Source organism: Hyperolius riggenbachi, chromosome 10 (assembly GCF_040937935.1).
Source record: "Hyperolius riggenbachi isolate aHypRig1 chromosome 10, aHypRig1.pri, whole genome shotgun sequence".
Taxonomy (NCBI): domain Eukaryota; kingdom Metazoa; phylum Chordata; class Amphibia; order Anura; family Hyperoliidae; genus Hyperolius; species Hyperolius riggenbachi.
The window spans coordinates 36,327,323-36,352,810 of record NC_090655.1 but is presented as its reverse complement, the minus strand read 5'-3'; the positions used below and the strand labels follow the sequence as shown (position 1 = coordinate 36,352,810).

The window sequence follows — 25,488 nt, the reverse complement described above, 5'->3', positions numbered from 1 at the left end:
AGCAATAGAACTAAAATTAAAGAAATGGATAGCCCTCCCCCTTAATGTTTGCGTCAGAGTATGCATCATAAAAATGATAATTGCTCCCAAGCTGTTATATGTACTGCAGATGTCTCCAGACTGGATTCCTCGCTCCATATTCAGACATATAGACTGAATGCTGATTTCATTCATTTGGTCAGGTTCTGTACCACGCATCGCGCTCTCTACACTTCAACTCCCTACAAGCTTTGGTGGTCTTGCGGTTCCACACTTTTAATAAATACTTTTTGGCGTCACAGCTAATACCCATATGAAGATGGTTGAGTGGGGACAGAGAGGACTCCAGTCTGGCGGCAGAAGCAGATATCGCAGGATCTTATGAATCCCTCTGTGGGGCTATATACAGGTATAGGGTATCTAATGACCCAGCAAACACTAATGTCACTCAAACCACTATTAACATATATAAGAAAACTCGTAAGCTGCTTGGGGAGCCAATACGTTATGTCTCACAGAATTCACCATTATGGGGCAACCCCAATCTCTCAGAGTTACAATCCATCCCAGATAAAAGCTTTTGGCACACTCATGAAGTGAAATACCTCTCCCAACTATTTGTAAATGGCTAATTTAAAGATTTCCAGACAATAAGATCTGAATTTAATCTACCTAGACATGCCCTATTTAGGCATTTCCAACTGAAACATGCCATTAGGGCACAACTAGGGACATCTGATGTCTCACTGGCTCCCTCACAGTTAGAGAAACAATTATTGAGCCAGGACAAATCCAAACAGATAACCACCATGTACACATTCCTTATGACAGAGGGCAACGGCCAAAAAGTACAAAAAATTAGACAAAAATGGCAGCAAATTGACCCGTCTTTAACGCAGGAGAACTGGAATGAAATAGTGGAAATTTTCCCTAGGATTGTAATAGCAGCCAATGACAGGCTTATCATTGTAAAATGGTTCCACCAAGCCTACCTTTCACCGGCTAGATTAGTTAAAATGGGCCCCCGTGCACGACGGGAGATGCTTTAAATGTAAGGCCTTAAACGCAGATTTTATACACTGTGGGTGGATGTGCCCAATGGTATAAAAGTTTTGGAGATCGGTAATACACTTTATCTCTACCAGTTGAATTGGACCTTAAGTTGTGCATGTTGGGGGTAGTGGAAGACTGGGCATGTTCCAGAAACCATTTAATTTTGTTCAGACTATTATTTATTGTTTTATGCCAGAAAAGTGATTGTATTGAGGTGGAAACGACCTTCCCCTTCACTAATTAGGGAATGGAAGCAAATGATTAACCGAGCTCTGCCATTATTCAAACTAACGTGCCAAGTACGAAACCAATTCAAAAAATGTGATAAAATATGGAAAAAATGGGTGGATGCCTCGGACTCCACGGTCCCCAACCTGGACATAAATATATCTGTGCAAGATTATCAATAAACGGAATTGAAATCTCTGAATGATGTATAGAGGGTTCATATGTTATAATACCCTGATCTGCCATCACTACATATGTATTTATCAGTATTTTGCAATGCTCAATGGTCTTTACATTAATCTAATGTCTGTGTATACTGGCTCATGGTTACTAACCGGACGGTCGCTGATGTTTTTGCTTTTGCTTTTATTTCAGTTACATTTTTACTGACATTTTTTTGTTATTCTTTTGCGTAAAACTTGAATAAAAATTCTCTTTAAAAAAAACAAAACAAAAACTAGCTACCTATACTGGGGGCACCTACACCAGGCTAACTATACTAGGCGGCACCTATACCTGGCTACCTATACTGGGAGGCACCAATACCTGGCTACCTACACTGGGGGCACCTATACCAGGTTACCTATACCGGGGGCACATATACTTAGTTACCTATATTGGGGGCACCTATACCTGGCTACCTATACTGGGAGCTATTCAGCCTAAAAACCGCCCTGGAGAAAAATCATGAGTTAAGTCATTTAAGGAGAGATACATTGTGTTAATAAGTAGGATGAGATAATTCCACAAAAAAAGCTTAGTGAATCAGCCCCTATGTCACATCAGGTGAAAATGAAATACACACATTTAAAGTCATACAGAAATTTAATAAGGTCAACAACCAATAGGATGTATCAAATATGAAGGTAAACCATATAAAAAAGGGGGCAATACAAAGTCAAACTTTTTGGCACTTCATCTTATTATGACAGTAGGCATAGTACATGGAAGAAGGCAATACTTGCTAGCACAGGGGTGTATTGTCAACTCTATCACTACTCCAGAAAATGTTGTTGGTATCGGATGCATCATGAGCAGTTTTTCCTAAAGTAGCGACTCATGAACCTGTCTTGTGTCTGCACCCCACACACATCAGTGATGGGCTGGTCCAGGCAACAACGAAAACTTGAATTTCATGTGTGGAAAGGGGAGGAGCTTACCACAAATATTATCTCAGGTCTTGGACCACTGCAAAATAGTCTTCTAAGCTATGTACACATACTAGATGTTTGTTATCTGAAGTGATCAGTAACCTGGTGGCAAACTAGCAAACGTAGCTACACCTCTGGGATCTGCCGAGCCAGATATTAATTTGACCACTATTGTATTTCCTACTTTGATCGACTGCTACTCCACCTGTCAGAATGGGTTGATATGCAGAGCTGCAAATCTGTACACTGATCACACCTGGGTCTTCTTCCAGCCCCCTTCAGCTTGATCGCTCCCCCTCTGCGCTGTCCTCCACCTCATGCATCTTCCGTAAGGGCTTCCGGTAACTTTCACCAGTCAGTGTATGCGCAGTGCAGGCCCGTGCACTGCCCCGACTTGCTCCCACGGCCAGGAGAGTTCTGCGCCTGCGCACTAGTAATGCCCAGATGCAGAAAGCTCCCGGCGGCGGGCCGCGCATGCGCAGCAAGCCCCGACTGACCAAAGTTACTGGGTGCCCTTACAGAAGATCCAGGAAGTGGAGGATGGCGCAGAGGGAGCGATCAAGCCGAAGGAAGATCCAGGTATGTATGAATTTTTTGTTTCGTTTCATCTCAGGTTCCCCTTTAAGTCTGCACCTCCATTTTCCTCCATTGTTGTTGGGCCGGTGCTATGACACTTGTGGGATGGATCTTCAAACTAAATACTTTTCCTTGTATTGTCACTTAGGGCACTTTTCCACTGTCCGCATTTCAATCCATTTTTCGTATCGCAATCGATTTGCCAATCGCATCGTAATAAACAGTTATTGGGGTGCTAATTTTACCCGAAATGCAAACAGATGCATTTTTTTCTGCCTTTGCATTAAAGAGGAATAAAATTGCTTATTTCTTACAATATTCATTTATACATTATAAAAGAAAACATTCTGATCGCATCCACAGTGCGTTTGCAATGTTCATTGTAAAAGGACCCTTAATAGGGCCAACAGTAAGGGAACAGCATTGCTTTTATTTAAGTTTTAAGCATCTAATTCATTAGAAGCCTTTTCCTCTTCCTCCTGACTGTCAAATCGTTTGGCCACAGCAGTGATGAGTGCAGCTCCCTTCCCACTCCCGTCCTCAGACAGCAGGAATGTCACATCACAGTTTGGGGACAGTTTCTTCACAGTGTCCTCCAAGATCCTGGAGAAACTAAATGGAGACAAGAACTGGTTACACATTTGGAAGCATTTACTTGCTTGCTATAACTGTAGCATAACTTACTAAATCTACTTACTGCATAGCTCCCAACTGTTCCTCTATTGGAGGGACAGTCCCTCTTTGGGAACCCTGTCCCTCTGTCCTCCTCATTTGTCCCTCTTTCAGAACGGATGTATAGATCTAGGTAAATATATCTATTTTTCTACTGAAACCGGTGTTTAATTGACTCTAAGTGTTATCCTCATCCTTTAAATTGATATATTTCTTATTTTCAAATGTTAATATGAAGGCTAATGAACCAGGATAGAAAGGACCGGTGTGGTTTAAATTATAAAATGGAATATTTTTTGTATGAAAAATTTATGGTATGTGTGACTAGGGGTGTGTCTGGGGCGTGGTTAGGGGTGTGGCAGAGGCATTGCTTAACCGTCACTCTTTTTTATCTTAAAAAGTTGGGAGGTATGCTTACTGTATATGATCGAGCCTCCTTTTTACTCTATAGAAAAGCCAAAAATGGTTGAGTCGGCTATGAGACAAAAGAGACTTTGCTCCCATTGTCACTCAACCAACTATCGTGTTTCTCCATCTGTGCATTGCCAGAGTAATCCCTGTCACTAGTTTCTCTGTCATTAGTGCCGCTGCAGAGTGCACAGCTAATTAGTCACCTCCCTTCCTTTACGGTTTGTCATTTGAGCTCTGTGCTAGGTAATATGCCGCAGTTGCAGCACCCAGTGTTTAATTTGGGCACCAGACATAGCTAAAGCCCGATCTTCTCTGGTCTGTCCCGTTGTCTCAGGCAACTTCGGCAACTCCAAACCTGTACTGGGTAGGGGGGCATAATCAAATACTCACTGTGCCTCCAATTCCCCTCCGTCCCCCGTTGCTCTTCTCTGGTCCGTTCCATTGTCCTGGGCGACTTCAGCGACTCCAAGCCCGGACATACTGCGCCGTGCATGCGGAGTATGTCCATTCTGCTCTCCTGTGGCTGCGCTGAGTGACGTCACAGGACAGTAGTGTGCTCGCTCCCCTCGCATCTCCAATCAGCTCTCACGCCCGGTCACAGGAACAAGCACGCTCCTGTCCTGTGATGTCACTATGCGGACACAGGGGAGCGGAACAGACATACTGCGCATGCGCAGCGTAGTATTCCGAGTTTGGAGTCGCTGAAGTCGCCCAGGACAACAGAACGGACCAGAGAAGAGCGGTGGGGGATGGAGGGGACTGGGAGGCATGGTGAGTATTTGATTATGCCCCCCTACCCAGTACAGGTTTAGTTTTTACCAGATGCTTTTGCATCTGGTATTCTTTAAGAATTTACAGCAAGAAGGGATGGGCAGTGTTAGGCGTGGGGTTTACAGTAGGGCTTGATTTAGGAAGTTACGACAAGAAAGGAAGAATATCATTAGACGTAGTGCTTACAGTAGGGCTTGATTTAGGAAGTTACGACAAGAAAGGAAGAATATCATTAGACGTAGTGCTTACAGTAGGGCTTGATTTAGGAAGTTACGACAAGAAAGGAAGAATATCGTTAGACGTAGTGCTTACAGTAGGGCTTGATTTAGGTAGTTACGACAAGAAAGGAAGAATATCGTTAGACGTAGTGCTTACAGTAGGGCTTGATTTAGGAAGTTACGACAAGAAAGGAAGGATATCATTAGACGTAGTGCTTACAGTAGGGCTTGATTTAGGAAGTTACGACAAGAAAGGAAGAATATCATTAGACGTAGTGCTTACAGTAGGGCTTGATTTAGGAAGTTACGACAAGAAAGGAAGAATATCGTTAGACGTAGTGCTTACAGTAGGGCTTGATTTAGGTAGTTACGACAAGAAAGGAAGAATATCGTTAGACGTAGTGCTTACAGCAGCGCTAGATTTAGGAAGTTACGCTAAAGGAAGAATATCGTTAGACGTAGTGCTTACAGTAGGGCTAGATTTAGGAATTTATGACAAGAAGAGACAAGTAGTATCAGGTGTAGGGTAACAATAGGGCTAGATTTAGGAATCCACATTGAGTGGTCAAAAAATTAGAGACAATCTCTAATAACAAGTTGGCCCACCTTCATCTCTGATCACATCCAATATTCTTCTTGGCATGGACTCAACAAGATGCTGATATTGTTGCTAAGGAAAGTTGGACCATACTGACACAATGGAAGCTCTTAGTTGGGTCAGATTGGAATGTGGTGTTTCCAAGCTTTGATATGATCTTTCGATGCTCAATAGGATTGGGTTCAGTGGACTGAGATGACCATGGAAGCAGTTTAACCTCTGATTGATGTTCCTCAAACCAATTTTAGACTGATGGAGGTGGCAAGGGCCCACAACAGGCATCTTTTGGCCAACTTGGTTAATCGGGTGCGCAATGGAAACGGGGTGCGATATCGAGACGCATGAGAAATGCAATGCAACCCCTGACTGCTGTCCTCCAACTGTAAATGTGCCCCCCCCCCCCCCCCCCCGATGCCGTGCATTAAAATCTCCCACTTGTCTGGCTGCTCTGAGTGAAAGTTTTGCTGGCGGCCCTATGATATATCGTTATGTCCTGGAAAGCAATGCAGGACACACCATGGCTCATAGCAGCACAAAGGAGAATAGAAAAGCTAGGAATATATAAATCCGTTATGTGGATCAGCTCATTTGGGTGCTGGGATTGGCAGGCACCTAAAAAACATCAATGTACATTATCTGTATTGGCCAGGCGGTTAGTTGGGTGCCCAATGCCGATTCTAAAAGCCAATCAGCTAAAGTAGCAGCCAATCGACTACTATGTGGGGTTGAGTTACACTAGCTGATCCTCTATTTGTAGAAAACTAGTACTTACAAAAGCAGATCAGCTACTAATTAGGGTTGTTTGATCACCGTGGGGTTAGTGTTAGGCAGTAGGAGAGATGGTTAGTGTGAGACTAGGGTGCCGGGTCAGTCCTTGGAGAAAACGTGAGAGGAAAAAAATGAATTGAATTTAGGGTCAATGAAATGTAAGAGTTAGACGCATTTTTTGGTGACTTCACGCGTGACAGTAATGTCAATAACTTACTGTGGATGCAGCTTGTAGAGGGTCCCATCAACACCAACAGTAGTTTTGAGGTGATCCAGGCCCCGGTTTTCTCTTATTTTATCTACAACGGCTGCCAGACCGGCTCCACATAACTTTGCTGCTCTCGTTGATACGACACCACAGACTTCCTTCACAATGATACTGTCATCACAAGTGCTGTCCAACCCCAGCTGCTGCAGGATCTTCCTCACCTGCAAGAGGGCCAACCTATCACTGGATAGAGAAAACAGATATGCTGTGTCAGGTGAGCTGGGCATGCACAGAGATATATCCAGGGAAAATGAAAACACGCTTTATGAAAGTACCACACTGAAAACCAAACTATACTAAGCAAAAATTTACAACTGTGACCACTGTACAATAGGGATGGGTCACAAGTAGAGATGTCGCGAACGGTTCCCGAACCGTTCGCCGGCGAACATCTCTGTCTCTATGTGGCCTGTACTACTTCCAGGTCGCTATGACCCGGAGAAGTACGCCTGTGCTGGCCCGGCGGTGCGGGTCCTAAATTGCGCTCCTGTTGCCGGGCACTTTCTGCGCATGTGTGTGACGCCATGAGTGATGTCACGCTCATGCGCAGAAAGTGCCCGGCAACAGGAGCGTGATCTAGTACGCGCACCGCCGGGCCAGCGCAGGTGTACTTCTCCGAGTCATAGCGACCCGGAAGTAGTACAGGCCACATAGAGATTCGCCCGGCGAACGGTTCGGGCCATCTCTAGTCACGAGTAATCAGGAGTCCTTAAGACTTGAATTTGTAATTGAAATGAGCCTTAATTGCAGCAGCCGGAAGGAGGAAGTGCGCCGTGGTGAGGCTTGCAACGCGCCCAATAGGACGCGTGCAAGCTATTTGGAGTGCATGCAGGATGGCGGAATTGTGGGTAAATAACCCCTAGTCATCCAGCCGCACAGCTGCGGCGATTAAGGCTCATTTTAATTATGAATTCAGTACTGTACTGATAGCCTATCCCTACTGTACACGTGTCATGTAGTTGTGGCTGGTTTAGGGCTCTACCTCTGGCACAGGAGACCTGGGTTCGAATCTCGGCTCTTCATGTTCACTAAGCCCGCACCTGTGCTGTGAGAAGACCTTGGGCAAGACTCCCAAACACTGCTACCGCCAATACAGCGCGCCCCAGTTAGCTGCAGCTCTGGCGCTTTAAGTCCACCAGGAGAAAAAGCGCAATATAATAATTGCAGTATTTGTATAGCGCCTTTCTCCTGTCGACTCAAAGCGCTTGCGAGGCAGCCACTAGAGCGCACTCAGTAGGCAGTAGCAGTGTTAAAGGGAAGGTCCAAGCAAAATAAAAAAATGAGTTTCACTTACCTGGGGCTTCTCCCAGCCCCCTGCAGCCATCCTGTGCCCTCGTAGTCACTCACTGCTGCTCCAGTCCCCCGCTGGCAGCTTGCCGACCTCGGAGGTCAGCAGGCCGCATTGTGTACATTTTTACGCATTCCCGCTAGTGCAGGAACATTAACACATACATTTTTACGCGTTACTAGTTCAATGCGTAAATTTTTACGCATTGAACCACTAATGCGTAAAAATGTATGTGTTAATGTTCCTGCACCAGCGGGAATGCGTAAAAATGTACACAATGCGGCCTGCTGACCTCCGAGGTCGGCAAGCTGGCAGCGGGAGACTGGAGCAGCAGTGAGTGACTACGAGGGCACAGGATGGCTGCATGGGGCTGGTAGAAGCCACAGGTAAGTGAAACTCATTTTTTTATTTTGCTTGGACCTTCCCTTTAAGGAGACTTGCCCAAGAAACTCCTTACTGAATAGGTACAGGCTTACTGAACAGGCAGAGTTGAGATTTGAACCCAGGTCTCCTGTGTCAGAGGCAGAGCCCTTAACCATTACACCATCCAGCCACTGAATGTTCTGTGTCTTGTCATGTACTGCTAACCAACTGATAACAATAACATTTCTATAGTGCTTTTCTCCCATAGGACTCAAAGCGCTTAGGCTCTTTCAGATTCAGTAAAGTAGAAGCAGTAAAGTGTTGTACCGTGTTAGCCATGAGTAAAAGCAAGATGTTTTGAATCAGGATGATACCATTTATTGGCTAACTTAGAGATGGATAAACAGTGAGCTTTCGACTTATAAAAAGCCTTCGTCGGACTGGTTCCTGACCAAAACTGAAAAACACAGCTTATATACACTGACATACAGAGGAGAAACATTCTTTAGCAATTCAGTAACTGGTAGTAGGATAAATTATTAACAGCAAAAATTATATTTCTGTGAATGCCAAACTGAACAGGTGGGTTTTCAGTCTGGATTTAAACACGTCCATTGATGGAGCTGTCCTTCTTGCAAAAACATAAAAATTCAGTTACAGTCAAAGTTAAGGCACAGCTTCTATACAATAGAACTTCATTTGTAATTAACTATGATTAAAAAGGCTTACTAAAAAAAAGTTGCACTGTTTGGCATTGTTTGTCTCCTCCTTGGCAATCTTTAAATGCCTGCTCTTACCCCCTCACCCCCACTTCCCAAAACCAAATGATCGTACTACAGACTCCTCAGACATCAGACCTGTACCATTTACTTTTAAATTATATATTTATGACAGCTCTTTAAAACAAAGTTAAGGGATACCTGATCTAAGGCAAAGCTACCGTGGGTAAGCACAGAGGTATGATGGTGTAATGGTTAAGGGCTCTGCCTCTGACACAGGAGACCAGGGTTCGAATCTCGGCTCTGCCTGTTCAGTAAGCCAGCACTAATTCAGTAGGAGCGCCCTAGTGGCTGCTGCTCTGCTCTGGCGCTTTGAGTCCGCAAGGAGAAAAGTGCAATATAAATGTTATTTGTAAAGACAGGAAATGTCCGGCACTATGGTTCATGGTTTATTCATGCAGCAAAACAAAGGAGACGTGCTGTGGCAGTGACAACATAAAGTGCGGTAACATGTGAGATGCTTGACATCACAAGGCATGAACGTCACTAAACCGTCTATGCTGTACCTGGATGTGTTGGAGGTGGCTGGTGTGGGCGCCAGAGGGTGCACGGTCCCTACGACCGTTTCGCAAGGCGGTTGCCGAGCTTCTTCTGAGGTGTGCACTAAGTGTGTGGAACAAAGGCGGAACTAGATATACGTCTGTGCAGGACGTACTTCCGTGCCGCTAAAAGGATCCGCCCTCTCTCATTTGATTGGTCCAATGCTCCAGCTCCAATAGAGATGGAGCTCCAGCTCTCTATTGGAGCTGGAGCATTGGACCAATCAAATGAGAGAGGGCGGATCCTTTTAGCGGCACGGAAGTACGTCCTGCACAGACGTATATCTAGTTCCGCCTTTGTTCCACACACTTAGTGCACACCTCAGAAGAAGCTCGGCAACCGCCTTGCGAAACGGTCGTAGGGACCGTGCACCCTCTGGCGCCCACACCAGCCACCTCCAACACATCCAGGTACAGCATAGACGGTTTAGTGACGTTCATGCCTTGTGATGTCAAGCATCTCACATGTTACCGCACTTTATGTTGTCACTGCCACAGCACGTCTCCTTTGTTTTGCTGCATGAATAAACCATGAACCATAGTGCCGGACATTTCCTGTCTTTTCAAGTTTTGTATATCTTATACCTGCTGTCCTGAGCACATAGTTCCACTGGATGTATATTTTTTGTCTGTCAGTAATTCGCAGCTGTCCCCGAGTGCCTGCCTACTCTCCCACAAATAAATGTTATTTGTCTTGTCTTGTATTTGTCTTATATTCATGCTGGATCCCCAAGTCAGATTTTCAGACAGGAAGAGGGAGGCTTGCTGCAGTCTGAAAGTGTTGGGCTGCAGGACTTTAAATATTACAGGCTTATTGGATGAAGATTGACAATTAGATTTGCAGCTCTATTCCTTGAAAGGAACTGTGGACTGACAACTGCAACAGCTGCTTTGGAATGGAAAATGTAGCGGCACACAGCCTGGTGATGCATTGCAGCGCTACATAGACGAAACAGCGCTCTGCTGGACCGGGTAACTATGGTTTGGCCATAGGGCATAAATATCTCTTGCACTGGTGCCAACGCTATTGCCAATCTCTAGCAGCCTCGCCACATGAGATCTTCAACTTTGCCAGGCTCTGAGATGACGAGCTTCGAGATGCTGCTCAGATGATGCCGATCTTCAGCTTCAGTCTTGTGCTGCTCTGAGATACTGACCATTTTCAAATACATCTAATTTTGGCTACAATATGCACCATCATTTCTTAGTGCTATTTTTACACGTATGCAGCCAAGATAACCAAAATGTTTTTTGGGGAGGTTTTTTTTTGAAGATCCTCCAGAAATCAGGATTTGGAGTATAATTCATATTTGCAAGAATTCATCTTTAAGTGAGCAAGTATGGTTTCCCATGATGCACCACTCTCAAATGTGCAAATCTTCTCTTTAAGCCAGGCACACATTCAAAGCCACTTGTGTATAGTGAGCCTATAGCTTATACATTTTACAGAGCCACATCAATCCAACATGCATACAGCCTGTTTCTGTCTTTTTGTTCCTCATCAGTGCATTGCATGGATTGACAGCTCATGGTGAACAGTTCTAGGAGAGTATAGTGGACTAAAATGCACTAAAAAGCCCTGTAACTAAAAAGCAGCAGTCTAACTAAAAAGCAATGCTAACTATAATTTTTTCTTCTAAACACAGAATGGAATAAGGGCTGGTTCAGACGGACGCTTGCAGAGCGTTTACCTCCAGCATTCGGGGCTTGACGTTAAACGCTCCCATTCAAGTGAATGGGAGCGTTTGTACCAAGCTTTTACGCGCGTTTGCACGAACGCGGCGCTGGGTCCCGATTTTCCCTGGCGTTCAAGGAGCGGTTAACCGCCACGGGTAATGTCCCCCTAGGGGAAGAAAAACCGCAAACGCAACGCGAACGCTGCTGAAAGCCCGAACGCATTGCCGCCGCGATGCCAACCAACGTCCGTCTGAACCAGCCCTAATTCAGCTTTAAGTGAGCAAGTATGGTTCCCCAGGATGCATCATTCCAGAATTGTCCCTAAGAACTAGTCTATTAGCATATCATGGATTCCCATCTGCAGGTCATGAAGGCAACACCTCAGAACAGACTTTTGCGCATCCTGTAACTGCAATTTTTGGCTCCCACCTTACTTGTATTACATGCATTATATGAATGTGGTGTTTTTTATGATTGTTGTCATGTTTATATCACAGTTTATGTTGAAGTATTTATGTTGACCTTATTCTTCTGCAGTCTGTCAATCTACTTATTTAAGATTCCGCTTTTAAGTCTACCTTTCATGGGCCGCGATTCCCATATTTGGGATCGGGGATTTTCCATTCGTTTAACTTATTTTTTTTTCTTGATATAACATCACTCAATTATATGTTATTATAGCAATTAATAAAAATGGGTAAAACGCAAATAAAAAAACCTTTCAATCTGAGACAGAAATTTTGTTTCAAATATCCCTTTTGTCCTCAGCCTTTCAGATATTTGTCCACGAAATAAGAGGCCTCGTTTGGTTAGGTCAATCAAAATCTGTCTCACAATTTCTCCGAGGTACATGCCACTGGTCATCTTCTCATATCTAAAAAAACAAGACAAAACAAAAAACACAAACGTATTTATATTGCATCAGGAACTGTGTTTGGCAATGCAGCTATAGCAGAGGAAGAACTACCATATTTGGTCCTACACTGGCTGAACTTGGGATTCTGAAATGAGTAGTCCAGAGGCCTATTTACTTCTATTCTAATTTTAGATAGACGCTTGATAAATAAGTAGCATACTTTTTCACCATGACATTTAAAGGACAACTGAAGTGAGAATATGGAGGCTGCCATATTTATTTCCTTTTTCTGTTTTCAAAGTTTTTATTGAAATGTTCATGTTAAGGTTACAAAACATGGGGTTTTAACAACTTTTCATGAAAAGACAAGACAACGAGGTAACACTGTATTGAAATAATACTCTCAACAATCAGAAGAACCTGAACTAAGTATATAATGCAATGGAGAAGAGGAAGGTATTCAATGTTCCAAATTTATGTAGGATATAGGAATCCAAGGTTCATGCAACAGTTACCATGCACAGTTGTGAACATCAGAGATGGGATAAAGAAAATAAAACCCAGTGTAAGGACGGGAGGGAGAGGAGATGTCAAATGATAAGCTCAAGTATACAATACAATACAATACAATACAATAACATTTGTAAAGCGCTTTTCTCCCATAGGACTCAAAGCGCATAGCTGTGTCTCAGATTAATACAGGGTTTCAGGCTGGGTTGTGTTACAGAGGAGATAGTCAGATGTTCATGAATGCCAGACTGAAAAGGTAGGTTTTCAGTTTAGACTTAAATGCTTCCAGGGATGGGGCTGTCCTGATTGGGTGTGGCAGGGAGTTCCAAAGTGTAGGGGCAGCATGACAAAAGGCTCTGTCTCCAAAGGTTTTGAGGTGGACTCTGGGGGTGACCAAGGTGTTACGTCCTTTTGATCTAAGATTGTGGGGGGGGGGGGGGTGATGTAGTTGCAACAAGTCCTTCAGGTATCCAGGGCCCAGATTGTGCAAGGATTTGAATGTCAGTAAGCCAATCTTAAACAGAATTCTCCATTTTATCGGTAGCCAGTGGAGTGAGCTCAGGGTTGGTGTTATGTGGCAATGGCGGGGTTGGCTCGTTAACAGCCTTGCGGCGGTATTCTGTACTAATTGCAGGCGGCGTAAGTCTTTCTTATGCAGGCCTGTGTAGAGGACGTTGCAGTAGTCTAACCTTGATGTGACGAAGGCATGAACTAGGGTTGGAAGATCCTCTGAAGGAATTAGGTGTTTAATCCTTGCAATATTCCTTAGGTGAAAGAAGGAATGTTTCACAACAGCTGAGATTTGATTCCTGAAGCTTAATTTCCCATCAATCAGTACTCCCAGGCTGCGCACACAGTCTGAGTTGTTCAGGTCTGAGCTCCCTATCCTTAGCGGTGTTGGTTGAGACTGGAGCTGCTTTGCTGTTGAGCCCTGGCCCTCGATAACAAGAACCTCAGTTTTGTCAGCATTAAGTTTTAGCCAATTATTATTCATCCACTCCTGAAGCTCAGCTAAGCATGCGTTTATTTGTGGAGTAGGGTCTGTGACATCAGGTTTGAATGACAAATATAGCTGGGTGTCATCAGCATAGCAATGATTTTGTATGATTTCTCCAAGTGGCAGCATGTATATGGTGAACAGTAAAGGGGATAATATTGCGCCCTGAGGTACACCGTATTTTAGTGGTACAGGGTTGGAGAGGAAGGGCCCTAAGGCTACCCTTTGTGTTCTGCCAGCCAGGAAGGAGTTGAACCACCGGAGAACAATGCCATCTATGCCACAGTACTCTTGTAGCCTGTTGAGTAAGATTTCATGATCGACTGTGTCAAAAGCCGCTGAGAGGTCGAGCAAAATCAGGATGGAACATTGACCCTTGTCTCTTGCAATGAGCAGATCATTGCAAATCTGGGTGAGGGCTGTTTCACAGCTGTGATATTTCCTGAAACCAGATTGAAGAGGGTCAAGCAGGCACGTGCAGAGGGGGGTGCTCTGGGTGCCCAGGCACCCCCCTTTTTAAAATCAGCAAAAAAGGCCCCTCTGATCGCGCAAAATAAGCCCCGCCCCCTACCGCGGTAAGCCCCGCCCACCCGCGAGAAGCTCCGCCTGAGGCACTTTCAGGTGAAGAGGCCTGGATAGGAATCCTAGTGTGGCATACTGACCTCACCCTCCACCTAGGACCCATACTGACCACTACCTCCCCAAGCACTCATAGTGACTTCTCCCTCACCCACAGGGGCCTCACCATCCACCTAGCACCCACAGTGACTTCTCCCTCCCCAGCACCCACAGTGACCTCTCCCTCCACCTAGCACCCACAGTGACCTCTCCCTTCCCAGCACCCACAGTGACCTCTCCCTCCACCTAGCACCCACAGTGACCAATCCCTCCACCTACCACCCACAGTGACCTCTCCCTCCACCTAGCACCCACAGTGACCTCTCCCTGCACCTAGCACCCATAGTGACCTCTCCCTCCACCTAGCACCCACAGTGACCTCTCCCTCCACCTAGCACCCACAGTGACCTCTCCCTCCACCTAGCACCCACAGTGACCTCTCCCTGCACCTAGCACCCACAGTGACCTCTCCCTCCACCTAGCACCCACAGTGACCTCTCCCTCCCACAGTGACCTCTCCCTCCACCTAGCACCCACAGTGACCTTTCCCTGCACCTAGCACCCACAGTGACATCTCCTTTCCCAGCACCCACAGTGACCTCTCCCTCCCCCAGCACCCACAGTGACCTCTCCCTCCCCCAGCACCCACAGTGACCTCTCCCTCCACCTAGCACCCACAGTGACCTCTCCCTGCACCTAGCACCCACAGTGACATCTCCTTCCCCAGCACCCACAGTGACCTCTCCCTTACTCAGCACCCACAGTGACCTCTCCCTCCACCTAGCACCCACAGTGACCTCTCCCTCCACCTAGCACCCACAGTGACCTCTCCCTCCCCCAGCACCCACAGTGACCTCTCTCTCCACCTAGCACCCACAGTGACCTCTCCCTGCACCTAGCACCCACAGTGACATCTCCTTCCCCAGCACCCACAGTGACCTCTCCCTCCACCTAGCACCCACAGTGACATCTCCTTCCCCAGCACCCACAGTGACCTCTCCCTTACTCAGCACCCACAGTGACCTCTCCCTCCACCTAGCACCCACAGTGACCTCTCCCTCCACCTAGCACCCACAGTGACCTCTCCCTCCAACTAGCACCCACAGTGACATCTCCTTCCCCAGCACCCACAGTGACCTCTTCCTCCACCTAGCACCCACAGTGACCTCTCCCTCCACCTAGCACCCACAGTGACATCTCCTTCCCCAGCACCCACAGTGACCTCTCCCTCCCACAGTGACCTCTCCCTTCACCTACCACCCAAAATCACCTCTCCTTCCCCAAATCTAGCAGTGATCCTGCCTACCCCAGCACCCACACTGACCTATCCTTCCCCCAGCACCCACAGGGACCTCTCCCTCCAATTAGCACCCACAGTGACCTCTCCCTCCCCAGCACCCACAGTGACCTCTCCCTCCACCTAGCACCCACAGTGACCTCTCCCTGCACCTAGCACCCACAGTGACCTCTCCCTCCACCTAGCACCCACAGTGACCTCTCCCTGCACCTAGCACCCACAGTGACATCTCCTTCCCCAGCACCCACAGTGACCTCTCCCTCCACCTAGCACCCACAGTGACCTCCCCCTGCACCTAGCACCCACAGTGACCTCTCCCTCCACCTAGCACCCACAGTGACCTCTCCCTCCACCTAGCACCCACAGTGACCTCTCCCTCCACCTAGCACCCACAGTGACCTCTCCCTGCACCTAGCACCCACAGTGACATCTCCTTCCCCAGCACCCACAGTGACCTCTCCCTCCACCTAGCACCCACAGTGACCTCTCCCTCCCCCAGCACCCACAGTGACCTCTCTCTCCACCTAGCACCCACAGTGACCTCTCCCTGCACCTAGCACCCACAGTGACATCTCCTTCCCCAGCACCCACAGTGACCTCTCCCTCCACCTAGCACCCACAGTGACATCTCCTTCCCCAGCACCCACAGTGACCTCTTCCTTTACTTAGCACCCACAGTGACCTCTCCCTCCACCTAGCACCCACAGTGACCTCTCCCTCCACCTAGCACCCACAGTGACCTCTCCCTCCACCTAGCACCCACAGTGACATCTCCTTCCCCAGCACCCACAGTGACCTCTCCCTCCACCTAGCACCCACAGTGACCTCTCCCTCCACCTAGCACCCACAGTGACATCTCCTTCCCCAGCACCCACAGTGACCTCTCCCTCCCACAGTGACCTCTCCCTTCACCTACCACCCACAATCACCTCTCCTTCCCCAAATCTAGCAGTGATCCTGCCTACCCCAGCACCCACACTGACCTATCCTTCCCCCAGCACCCACAGGGACCTCTCCCTCCAATTAGCACCCACAGTGACCTCTCCCTCCCCAGCACCCACAGTGACCTCTCCCTCCACCTAGCACCCACAGTGACCTCTCCCTCCACCAGCACCCACAGTGACCTCTCCCTCCACCTAGCACCCACAATGACCTCTCCCTCCACCTAGCACCCACAGTGACCTCTCCCTCCACCAGCACCCACAGTGACCTCTCCCTCCACCAGCACCCACAGTGACCTCTCCCTCCACCTAGCACCCACAATGACCTCTCCCTCCACCTAGCACCCACAGTGACCTCTCCCTCCACCAGCACCCACAGTGACCTCTCCCTCCACCTAGCACCCACAATGACCTCTCCCTCCACCTAGCACCCACAGTGACCTCTCCCTCCACCAGCACCCACAGTGACCTCTCCCTCCACCTAGCACCCACAATGACCTCTCCCTCCACCTAGCACCCACAGTGACCTCTCCCTCCACCAGCACCCACAGTGACCTCTCCCTCCCACAGTGACCTCTCCCTCCCACAGTGACCTCTCCCTCCACCTAGCACCCACAGTGACATCTCCTTCCCCAGCACCCACAGTGACCTCTCCCTTCACCAGCACCCACAGTGACCTCTCCCTCCACCAGCACCCACAGTGACCTCTCCCTCCACCTAGCACCCACAGTGACCTCTCCCTCCACCTAGCACCCACAGTGACCTCTCCCTCCACCAGCACCCACAGTGACCTCTCCCTGCACCTAGCACCCACAGTGACCTCTATCTCCCACAGTGACCTCTCCCTCCCACAGTGACCTCTCCCTCCCACAGTGACCTCTCCCTCCACCTAGCACCCACAATGACCTCTCCCTCCACCTAGCACCCACAGTGACCTCTCCCTCCACCAGCACCCACAGTGACCTCTCCCTCCACCTAGCACCCACAGTGACCTCTCCCTCCACCTAGCACCCACAGTGACCTCTCCCTGCACCTAGCACCCACAGTGACCTCTCCCTCCACCTAGCACCCACAGTGACCTCTCCCTCCCACAGTGACCTCTCCCTCCCACAGTGACCTCTCCCTCCCACAGTGACCTCTCCCTCCACCTAGCACCCACAGTGACCTCTCCCTCCACCAGCACCCACAGTGACCTCTCCCTGCACCTAGCACCCACAGTGACCTCTCCCTCCCACAGTGACCTCTCCCTCCCACAGTGACCTCTCCCTCCCACAGTGACCTCTCCCTCCACCTAGCACCCACAATGACCTCTCCCTCCACCTAGCACCCACAGTGACCTCTCCCTCCACCAGCTTCCACAGTGACCTCTCCCTCCACCTAGCACCCACAATGACCTTTCCCTCCACCTAGCACCCACAGTGACCTCTCCCTCCACCAGCACCCACAGTGACCTCTCCCTCCCACAGTGACCTCTCCCTCCCACAGTGACCTCTCCCTCCACCTAGCACCCACAGTGACATCTCCTTCCCCAGCACCCACAGTGACCTCTCCCTCCACCAGCACCCACAGTGACCTCTCCCTCCACCAGCACCCACAGTGACCTCTCCCTCCACCTAGCACCCACAGTGACCTCTCCCTCCACCTAGCACCCACAGTGACCTCTCCCACAGTGACCTCTCCCTTCACCTACCACCCACAATCACCTCTCCTTCTCCAAATCTAGCAGTGATCCTGCCTACCCCAGCACCCACACTGACCTATCCTTCCCCCAGCACCCACAGTGATCTTTCCCTCCCCCAGAGGCTACCCTCCTGTCCCCTGCAGCACTTACAGGGACCTCCAATCCCAAAAGCAGCGCCCACACTGATCTCTCCCAACACACAGCATCCACAACTACTCCCTCCTCCAATAACTACAATGACCTCTCCCAGCACCCACAGTGACCTCCCCTTCCTCCAGCACTCATACTGACCTCTTCCTTCCACAGAACCCACAGTGACCTACCCTTCCCCCAGCACCCACACTGACCTCTACCTCCCCCAGCACCCACACTGACCTCTACCTCCCCCAGCAGCAACTATGCTATTCATAGCAGTACCCACAGTGACCTCCCACTCCCTGCACCCACAGCAATCCCACCAATATTCAGCGACCACATTACACTCAACCAGTAACCCCCACTATAGCAAGCACCCAGCACTTGCACCAAGCAACTTTCACCCAATACTTATATCCGACCTCTATATGGCACTTAGTACTTGCATCATTCACCCTATAGCTGGCACCCAGTACTCACACCCACTTGGCACAGTACTTGCACATTATCTGAACTCACATAAACCAGTACTAGCACCCAAAGTACCTGCACTCAGAATCCACATGACACACAATGCCCACCCATAGCTAGCACCTAGTGCAGGCAATGCACCAAGTAGTCGCACCAATGTACCTGCACCCAACACCCACATGTTTCATCTGCAGTAGTTCCAGTTGCACTAAGCCACCACTTGGTGCCCAGTACAAACACCAAACACTCACATATGACATCCAGTACTTGCACCCAGAACTCACAAGGGCTTGAGTAACTGCAATCAACACCTACATGATGCTTGACACCAACCCATACAGCCAGAATCCACATGACACCCTGTGTCAGCACCCAGAACCCACATGGCACCCAGCATCTGCATTTAGCACTCACATGACAACAAATACCCCACTAGCCAGCACCCATTACCCAGATGTTACCATGTACTCGCTCCCAGTACCCACTTGGCACTCAGTATTTGCACCTAAGACCCACATGACACCCTATAACCCCCATAATCAACACCCACATGGCATAGTACTCACACAGCACAAAGTTCCAAAGCCATTATATGCACCTAGTACCCATCCATGGCCAGCACTCAAATAGCAACCAGTACCCACCCTTGGTCTGAACCCATATGAGACTCAGCTCTCTCCCATGGCACACATCCAGACCACACATGGCACTCCCTGCTCACTCATGTCCAACACTCACATGGCTCCCTGTACCAATTAGCACTCACATGGCACCCACTATTGTTTATCGCCTTCTGCTACTCATTCAGCACCCAATATAGCATAGCATCCACTGCAAATAAACACACAATACAAACTGGACCTTGGTACCCACAGCAGCTTGACACGGACTGTACTTTGGCAAATTCGGCACCCACTGCAAATTAGCACAAACTGGACCTTTGCGTCTTACCACCCACTGCATCTGTGCACCCACTCCACCTTGGCACTTACTGCAGTTTTGCATCTACTAATGCTTAGCAACCACTGCATATTGGCAACCACTGCTTCTTTGCCTGAAAAGAAGCTTGGGTGCTGATCTAGAGGGACAGAGGTCCCAGTAATGAAAGGTGAATCCATGCCTACATCAGGCTCCACTGTGCCCACTCTAATAGTGCGCACCTATGACTGCTGATTTGAGGGTGGTGGCACCAAAGAAGTTGGTTGGAAGAAGACACAAACGCTGCCTGATACTTCTATAAAGGTGTGTGTGTGTGTGGTGGGGGGTTAAGACTGCCTAGTGCTTTCTGGAGAAGGGGTATGACATACACAATTTAGCACGATTTATCGATTAGGGCCCCTTTTTCAAATTTGAGCACCCCCCCCCCTTAAGAATCCTCTGCACGGCCCTGGGGTCAAGGATGTTGTTTCTGGAGAGCCTGGCTTCAAGTTGGAGGTAGACAGCCTTTTCAATAACTTTTCCCAGAAAGGGGAGGTTTGAGACAGGTCTGTAGCTGTTTAGAGCATCTGGGTCTAAGGATGGTTTCTTGAGTAGAGGCCTGACGATTGCTTCTTTCAGAGTAGAGGGAAACCACCCTTCTTGTAAGGAGCCGTTGACTATTTTGTGGAATGCCGGTGTAAATAGTTCAGGGCATTTCAACATGAACTTAGTGGGGCCAGGGTCCAGATCGCAGGTAGTCTGGCGAAGGTTTGAGAGGATATCCAAGATGTCTTTTTCAGTGATTACCTTAAAATCAGACCATGGTGGTAGGCTATTTTTGCACCTGTTATATGGCTCTGCATGGGTTTCTGGGGCTGTGAATTGAATGGCAGATCGTATGGAGGAGACTTTGTCTGAGAAGAAGTGGGCAAATTTCTCGCACAGTTCCTGTGAAGGTCTGATGCTGGATTTCCTGCAAGATGGATTGCAGAGACTGTCAACCGTGCGGAAGAGTTGGGCAGGTCTGTTGGCTGCATTTGCAATTTCGTGAGACAGGAATAAGGACTTCTTTTTGTTAATCATCGTTTGATATTTTTCCAGGTGAGCAATTAGGGAAAGTTTGTCATCAGGAGACTGATGTTTGCGCCACCTTCGTTCCAGTCTGCGTCCCGGTTTCTTTAGTTCCTTTATAGAGTTGTCAAACCAGCGAGCGTGATGTAATGGTGCGGAACGTTTAATCTTTAAGGGAGCTATGGCGTCAAAAGCGGCTGAGACATCGTGGTTATATTTAAGGACCATGGATTCAAGGCCTAAGTTGTGATCTGTCAGTCCACCTAGATTGAGGCTGTTCTGAAGGTGTTGTGGTGTCAAACCTTTCAAGGAACGATATTTTATTAGTTCTTTCACTTGGTGTTTTGTAGCCGGTGCTGTAAAGGAGAAGTGGACAGTGTGGTGGTCTGACCAAACTACTGGATCAATTTCCACATTGGATATTAGGAGTTCTGAATGGAAAATGAGGTCCAAAGTGTGTCCTTTTTTGTGGGTAGGGAGGTTGACGGCTTGAGAGAAGCCCAGTTCATTCACGGAGAGAAGTAGCTTAGTTCCAAATTGGGAAGAGTGTGTATCGACCCGTGCGTTAAAGTCTCCAAGAATTATCCACCTAGGGTGTTTCAGTGTTATGCAAGATACAAGTTCTGCTATTTCCTTGAGAAAAGCTGAGCCAGCGTCAGGGGGTCGGTAGACAAGCAGTATGTTTATTTTTTTTCCAGCTGAGAGCTGGGCTGCTAGACATTCAAAAGAGTGGGTGGGGGCTACAGCAAGGGGTTTAATATTCAAACTGGATTTGAAGCACAGAGCTAATCCTCCGCCCTTGCGGTTTTGCCTTTCACAGTGTAAAACTGAGTAATTGTCTTGTACCACAGCTGCGAGAGTGGGTCCTGAGTTCTGATCCAACCATGTCTCTGTAATTAAAGCTAGATCTGAAGCCTCTATTAGATCATGAATAACTGCTGTTTTGTTGTTTATGGACCTGGCATTGCAGAGTACTGCTTTAATGTTGTTTCCCTTAACTTTGAGGTCTGTGTTCCTAGCTCCTGGCTGGGGGTTGTAATCAGGAGTGTGGAAGCTGTCTCTGTTATCTGGGTCCTTTACTGATACAGCTGATTTATAGATATGTGATGATTGCTTTGGCTTTGATTTATGGGTGCCTGCACCTCCTCCCCTCTTCCCCCGCCTTGTTTTCTTGAGAATCCCAAAGGATTTTAGAGGGGTAATCAAAGCAGAATCTATTTGTAAGAGTTTCTTGGGAACAGAGGTTGCAATATAGATAAGCATCTCAGCTGAGTATTTTAATGGTGGCATTTGGACAGCTGATAGACACCCTGCTGAGATCAAAGGGAAGGAGTCTTTTGCAAGCTGTACTTCTCAGAAAAAAAAGGAGATGCTCCAGATTAAAACAAATTAAGACAGTTCCTTGTTTCAATTTAAAAAGTTTGGAATAAATGTAGAAATAGGATAGTCATAACATAGAAAGCTCACAAGGTGTTTTTTGCCATTTCCGTTACTTACAGAAGGATCAGGAGCTGAGGGTTGAAGAAAGTTGAAGAATTTCAAAGTTTGAGGTCAGCTCCTAGCAGGCTAGGCATTTTCAGTCCAAGTCCAATTTTAATCCAGTTTAAATCTCAGCCATCCAAAGTATGATCCAGAGGTATAAAACCAGCTATCTGGAGCACACTTTATGTAGGGTGGGGGGTAGAGGAGGGTTTGGCCAGGGTATTGATAGTTGGCCAGGATTGATGTCTTGAGGGTCCGCACTACAAGGCGTGCGGAACCCCTGCCAATGCAATAAAAGTGAAGGGCGAGGAAGGAAGAAAAGAAAAGAAGATTTAGGAGATGTAGGGAAATGAGAGTTAGAAGAAGTAGTAGAAGAGAGAGAGAGAGAGAGAGAGAGAGAGAGAAGAGAGAGAGAGAGAGGCGGGATCCATCTCATAACCTGGTAATTAAAGTGTCCTCCATAGTGGGGTGTTCTTGCTGGATCCAAGGCTCCCATATTCTTTCAAATTTTTTTGTGGGTATCATGCAGGATACTAGTTTTTCATTTACCATATAGTTGTTCATTCTTGTCTTAACTTCCTCTAAGTTTACTGAGTTTTTTTTTTCCAGTTTTTTGCGATGGTCATGGTAGCTGCAGAAATGACTAAGGAAGCCAACTTATTTTGGTGAGTAGCGAGAGTGTTAATTTTCTTGTGTAAAAGAGCCTGCCAGGGATTTTTGGGGATTGGTTTGTGGAACAGGACAGTCAATAGCCTATAAACCTGGTTCCAAAATCTAATAAGGCGAGGGCAGGACCACCAGGTGTGGAGCATATCTCCTGTAACTCTGCAACCCCCGAAAAAAAAGGGGTTAGCTGAGGGGAAGACCTTAGTTATCCTGGCTGGGACCAGGTACCATTTGGTCATAAGTTTGTAGGCTGCTTCAATTGTATGCAAATTATTGGAGCAGCAGGATATTCTGCTCCAGATATCTGACCAGTCTTCCCTGTCTTTGGTTCCTTCTAGGTCAGATTCCCATCTAGTGGCATAGGCATGTTGGATTGGTTGTTTTGGGATGTGTAAGGAAGGAATGGATTGTGGAGATTAGACGGGGTGCGGTCCAGGGGGGGGGGGGGGGGGGGGAAGTTTCATCTTTGAGGAGGATGTTAATCCTGTGTCTAATCTGGAGAAAGCGGTAAGACCTTTGCGACCCCAGATAAAGGACATTATCCTGTTTTGAAAAATATGCGAATAATGGTCAAATCAAATCTTGCACAAAAAAAAAAAAAATCCAGGTAACCATAAGCGGTGGCAAAAAACTGCCTAGGGCCCCGTTTCATTTCAATCCGTTTCCGACCTCCATATCCCCCTCACTTCAGTCAGCCTTTAAGTGGCCTTTACCCTTCCTTATAATAACCTGCTGTCTCACACAACACAGCCTTCACCGTTGCGGTGACATGTGGCATACTGTCCTATCGCCTTAAAAGGATGAGGAGTGTGTGGTCAATTAAATTCTGGTGACAAACCTCAGGAATCAGGAGAAAGCAAAAGAAACATAAAAAAAACAGGATTGCCAGATAGTGTAGCATTTCCTGGCAATGAAAGAATGTGGAAAACAAATACTACTTACAAACCTGGGTTGCTATTAAGCAACCACAGTATTAGGCAGGTGAAAAATTCCACCTCCACGTAGATTGGGGACAGGTTGGGTTGAACTTCAGAAAAAGGTCCACTTGATAATTATCACAGGGGACACCCCCCGGGGAGGCACCCCAGAGTGCTATGCAATGGGTAATTTTGGGTGACGAAACAAGCTTAATTTAGGATGGAGTTTTAAAGATAATTTTATTGGATATGCATTTCCTGCGATCTGCTCACCTCCTCTGGTCAAGCTAAAGGTCCTCCCAGTTCCTGCTTTTTAGGGAAGCAGTAAGACTTAAATATTGTGTGCTAAAATATTGGGCATGATTGTCTCTATTCCTCTGTATCCTGATAATCCCTTTATATGACTGCAGAGTGTGTGTATTATCTGGTTTCACAATAGATGTCCTTTAATAGCATACTAATCCCAAGAATCGCACACCAACATCCAGTAGAGGTGCAGGGTGCAGGACCAAGTAGCCAAAGTCCATACAAGTATCTAAAGATTATCCGCACACCACTTTAATCTCCTTGGCGGTAATCCCGAGCTGCGTTTGGGCTATGCCGCCGCGGAGGATTGCTCAGGCCCTGGTGGGGCGATTTGCATAATTTTTTCAAACTTTGCTAGCTGCGTGTTTGTTCCGATCACCGCCGCGAAAGAGCCCCCCCCCCCGCAGGCTGCGCTATGGGGTGGATCGGGACTCCCCCTGACGTCACGACGTTAATGACATCGATGATGTCATCGCGATCATCGCCATGGCGACGGGGGAAGCCCATACAGGAAATCCTGTTCAGAACGGGATTTCCTGTTGGGGTTATGCGCCGGCGGCGATCGGAGGGGCTGGGCGGATGCCGCAGGGAGGGGGGAAGCATGTAACTAGCGCTAGGCTAGCTACATGTTAAAAAAAAATTAGGCAAAAAAAAACCCTCCCGCGGCCGTGCGCCACAAATAATCATAACGCCAGGGAGGTTAACAGGAACTTTTTATTGCCCCATTACCATATACAAATTGATTGTAAAGCAGTCAATCAGTTCGGGGCCACACAGGGTCCCCTTTGTCGAGGGACAGATACAATTCCTCAATGAAGGGGACCCTGTGCGGTCCTGAAACAATTGTTTGGCTTTTACGATCGATTGTGTCTATATCGTGATGAAGCCATAAAAGGTTCCTGTTAAAGTGGTATGCGGACCTTCTATGGATACCTTTTAATAGCACAGGACTTTTATGTTCTCCAATAGACTCCAGTTCAGGACAACCTCAGTAAACCTGCCCAATATCTCCCATATGCTCAGGTGTTACCTCTGCTTTCCAGGATTCAGTGACTTTTCATCCACATGTTTGTCATATTCGGTCTGAATATCAGACAGGCAGCCGTTGTCTCCAAATCCTCCCCATTCTGTGTTTATACACATCTTCCCTTCTTCCCCCTCCACAAACTCGATGTTCTTCATTTCTTCCATGTAGCACACATTGCTTCCAGTACCTGGTGTAGAAGCAACCCTTTCCCATTCAGCATTAGTAGATACATATAAATCTGTGCGTATATGTTATA

At 47.6% G+C, this 25,488-nt stretch overlaps 1 protein-coding gene across 2 annotated transcripts in view; it reads right to left on the bottom strand.

Annotated features, from left to right (window-relative positions):
• Positions 1-2,735: 2,735 nt before the first annotated feature.
• The window catches only part of LOC137536357 (hexokinase HKDC1-like), a 108,325-nt gene continuing 85,572 nt past the window's right edge, over positions 2,736-25,488 (bottom strand). For both annotated transcript variants that reach the window (XM_068258538.1, XM_068258539.1), the window contains exons 15-18: positions 25,236-25,419; positions 12,058-12,213; positions 6,643-6,876; positions 2,736-3,599 (exon numbers count right to left, since the gene is read on the bottom strand). In XM_068258538.1, coding sequence (XP_068114639.1) covers positions 3,428-3,599; positions 6,643-6,876; positions 12,058-12,213; positions 25,236-25,419 — 746 coding nt within the window. In that variant the 3' untranslated portion in view covers positions 2,736-3,427. The remainder of the gene's footprint in view (positions 3,600-6,642; positions 6,877-12,057; positions 12,214-25,235; positions 25,420-25,488) is intronic.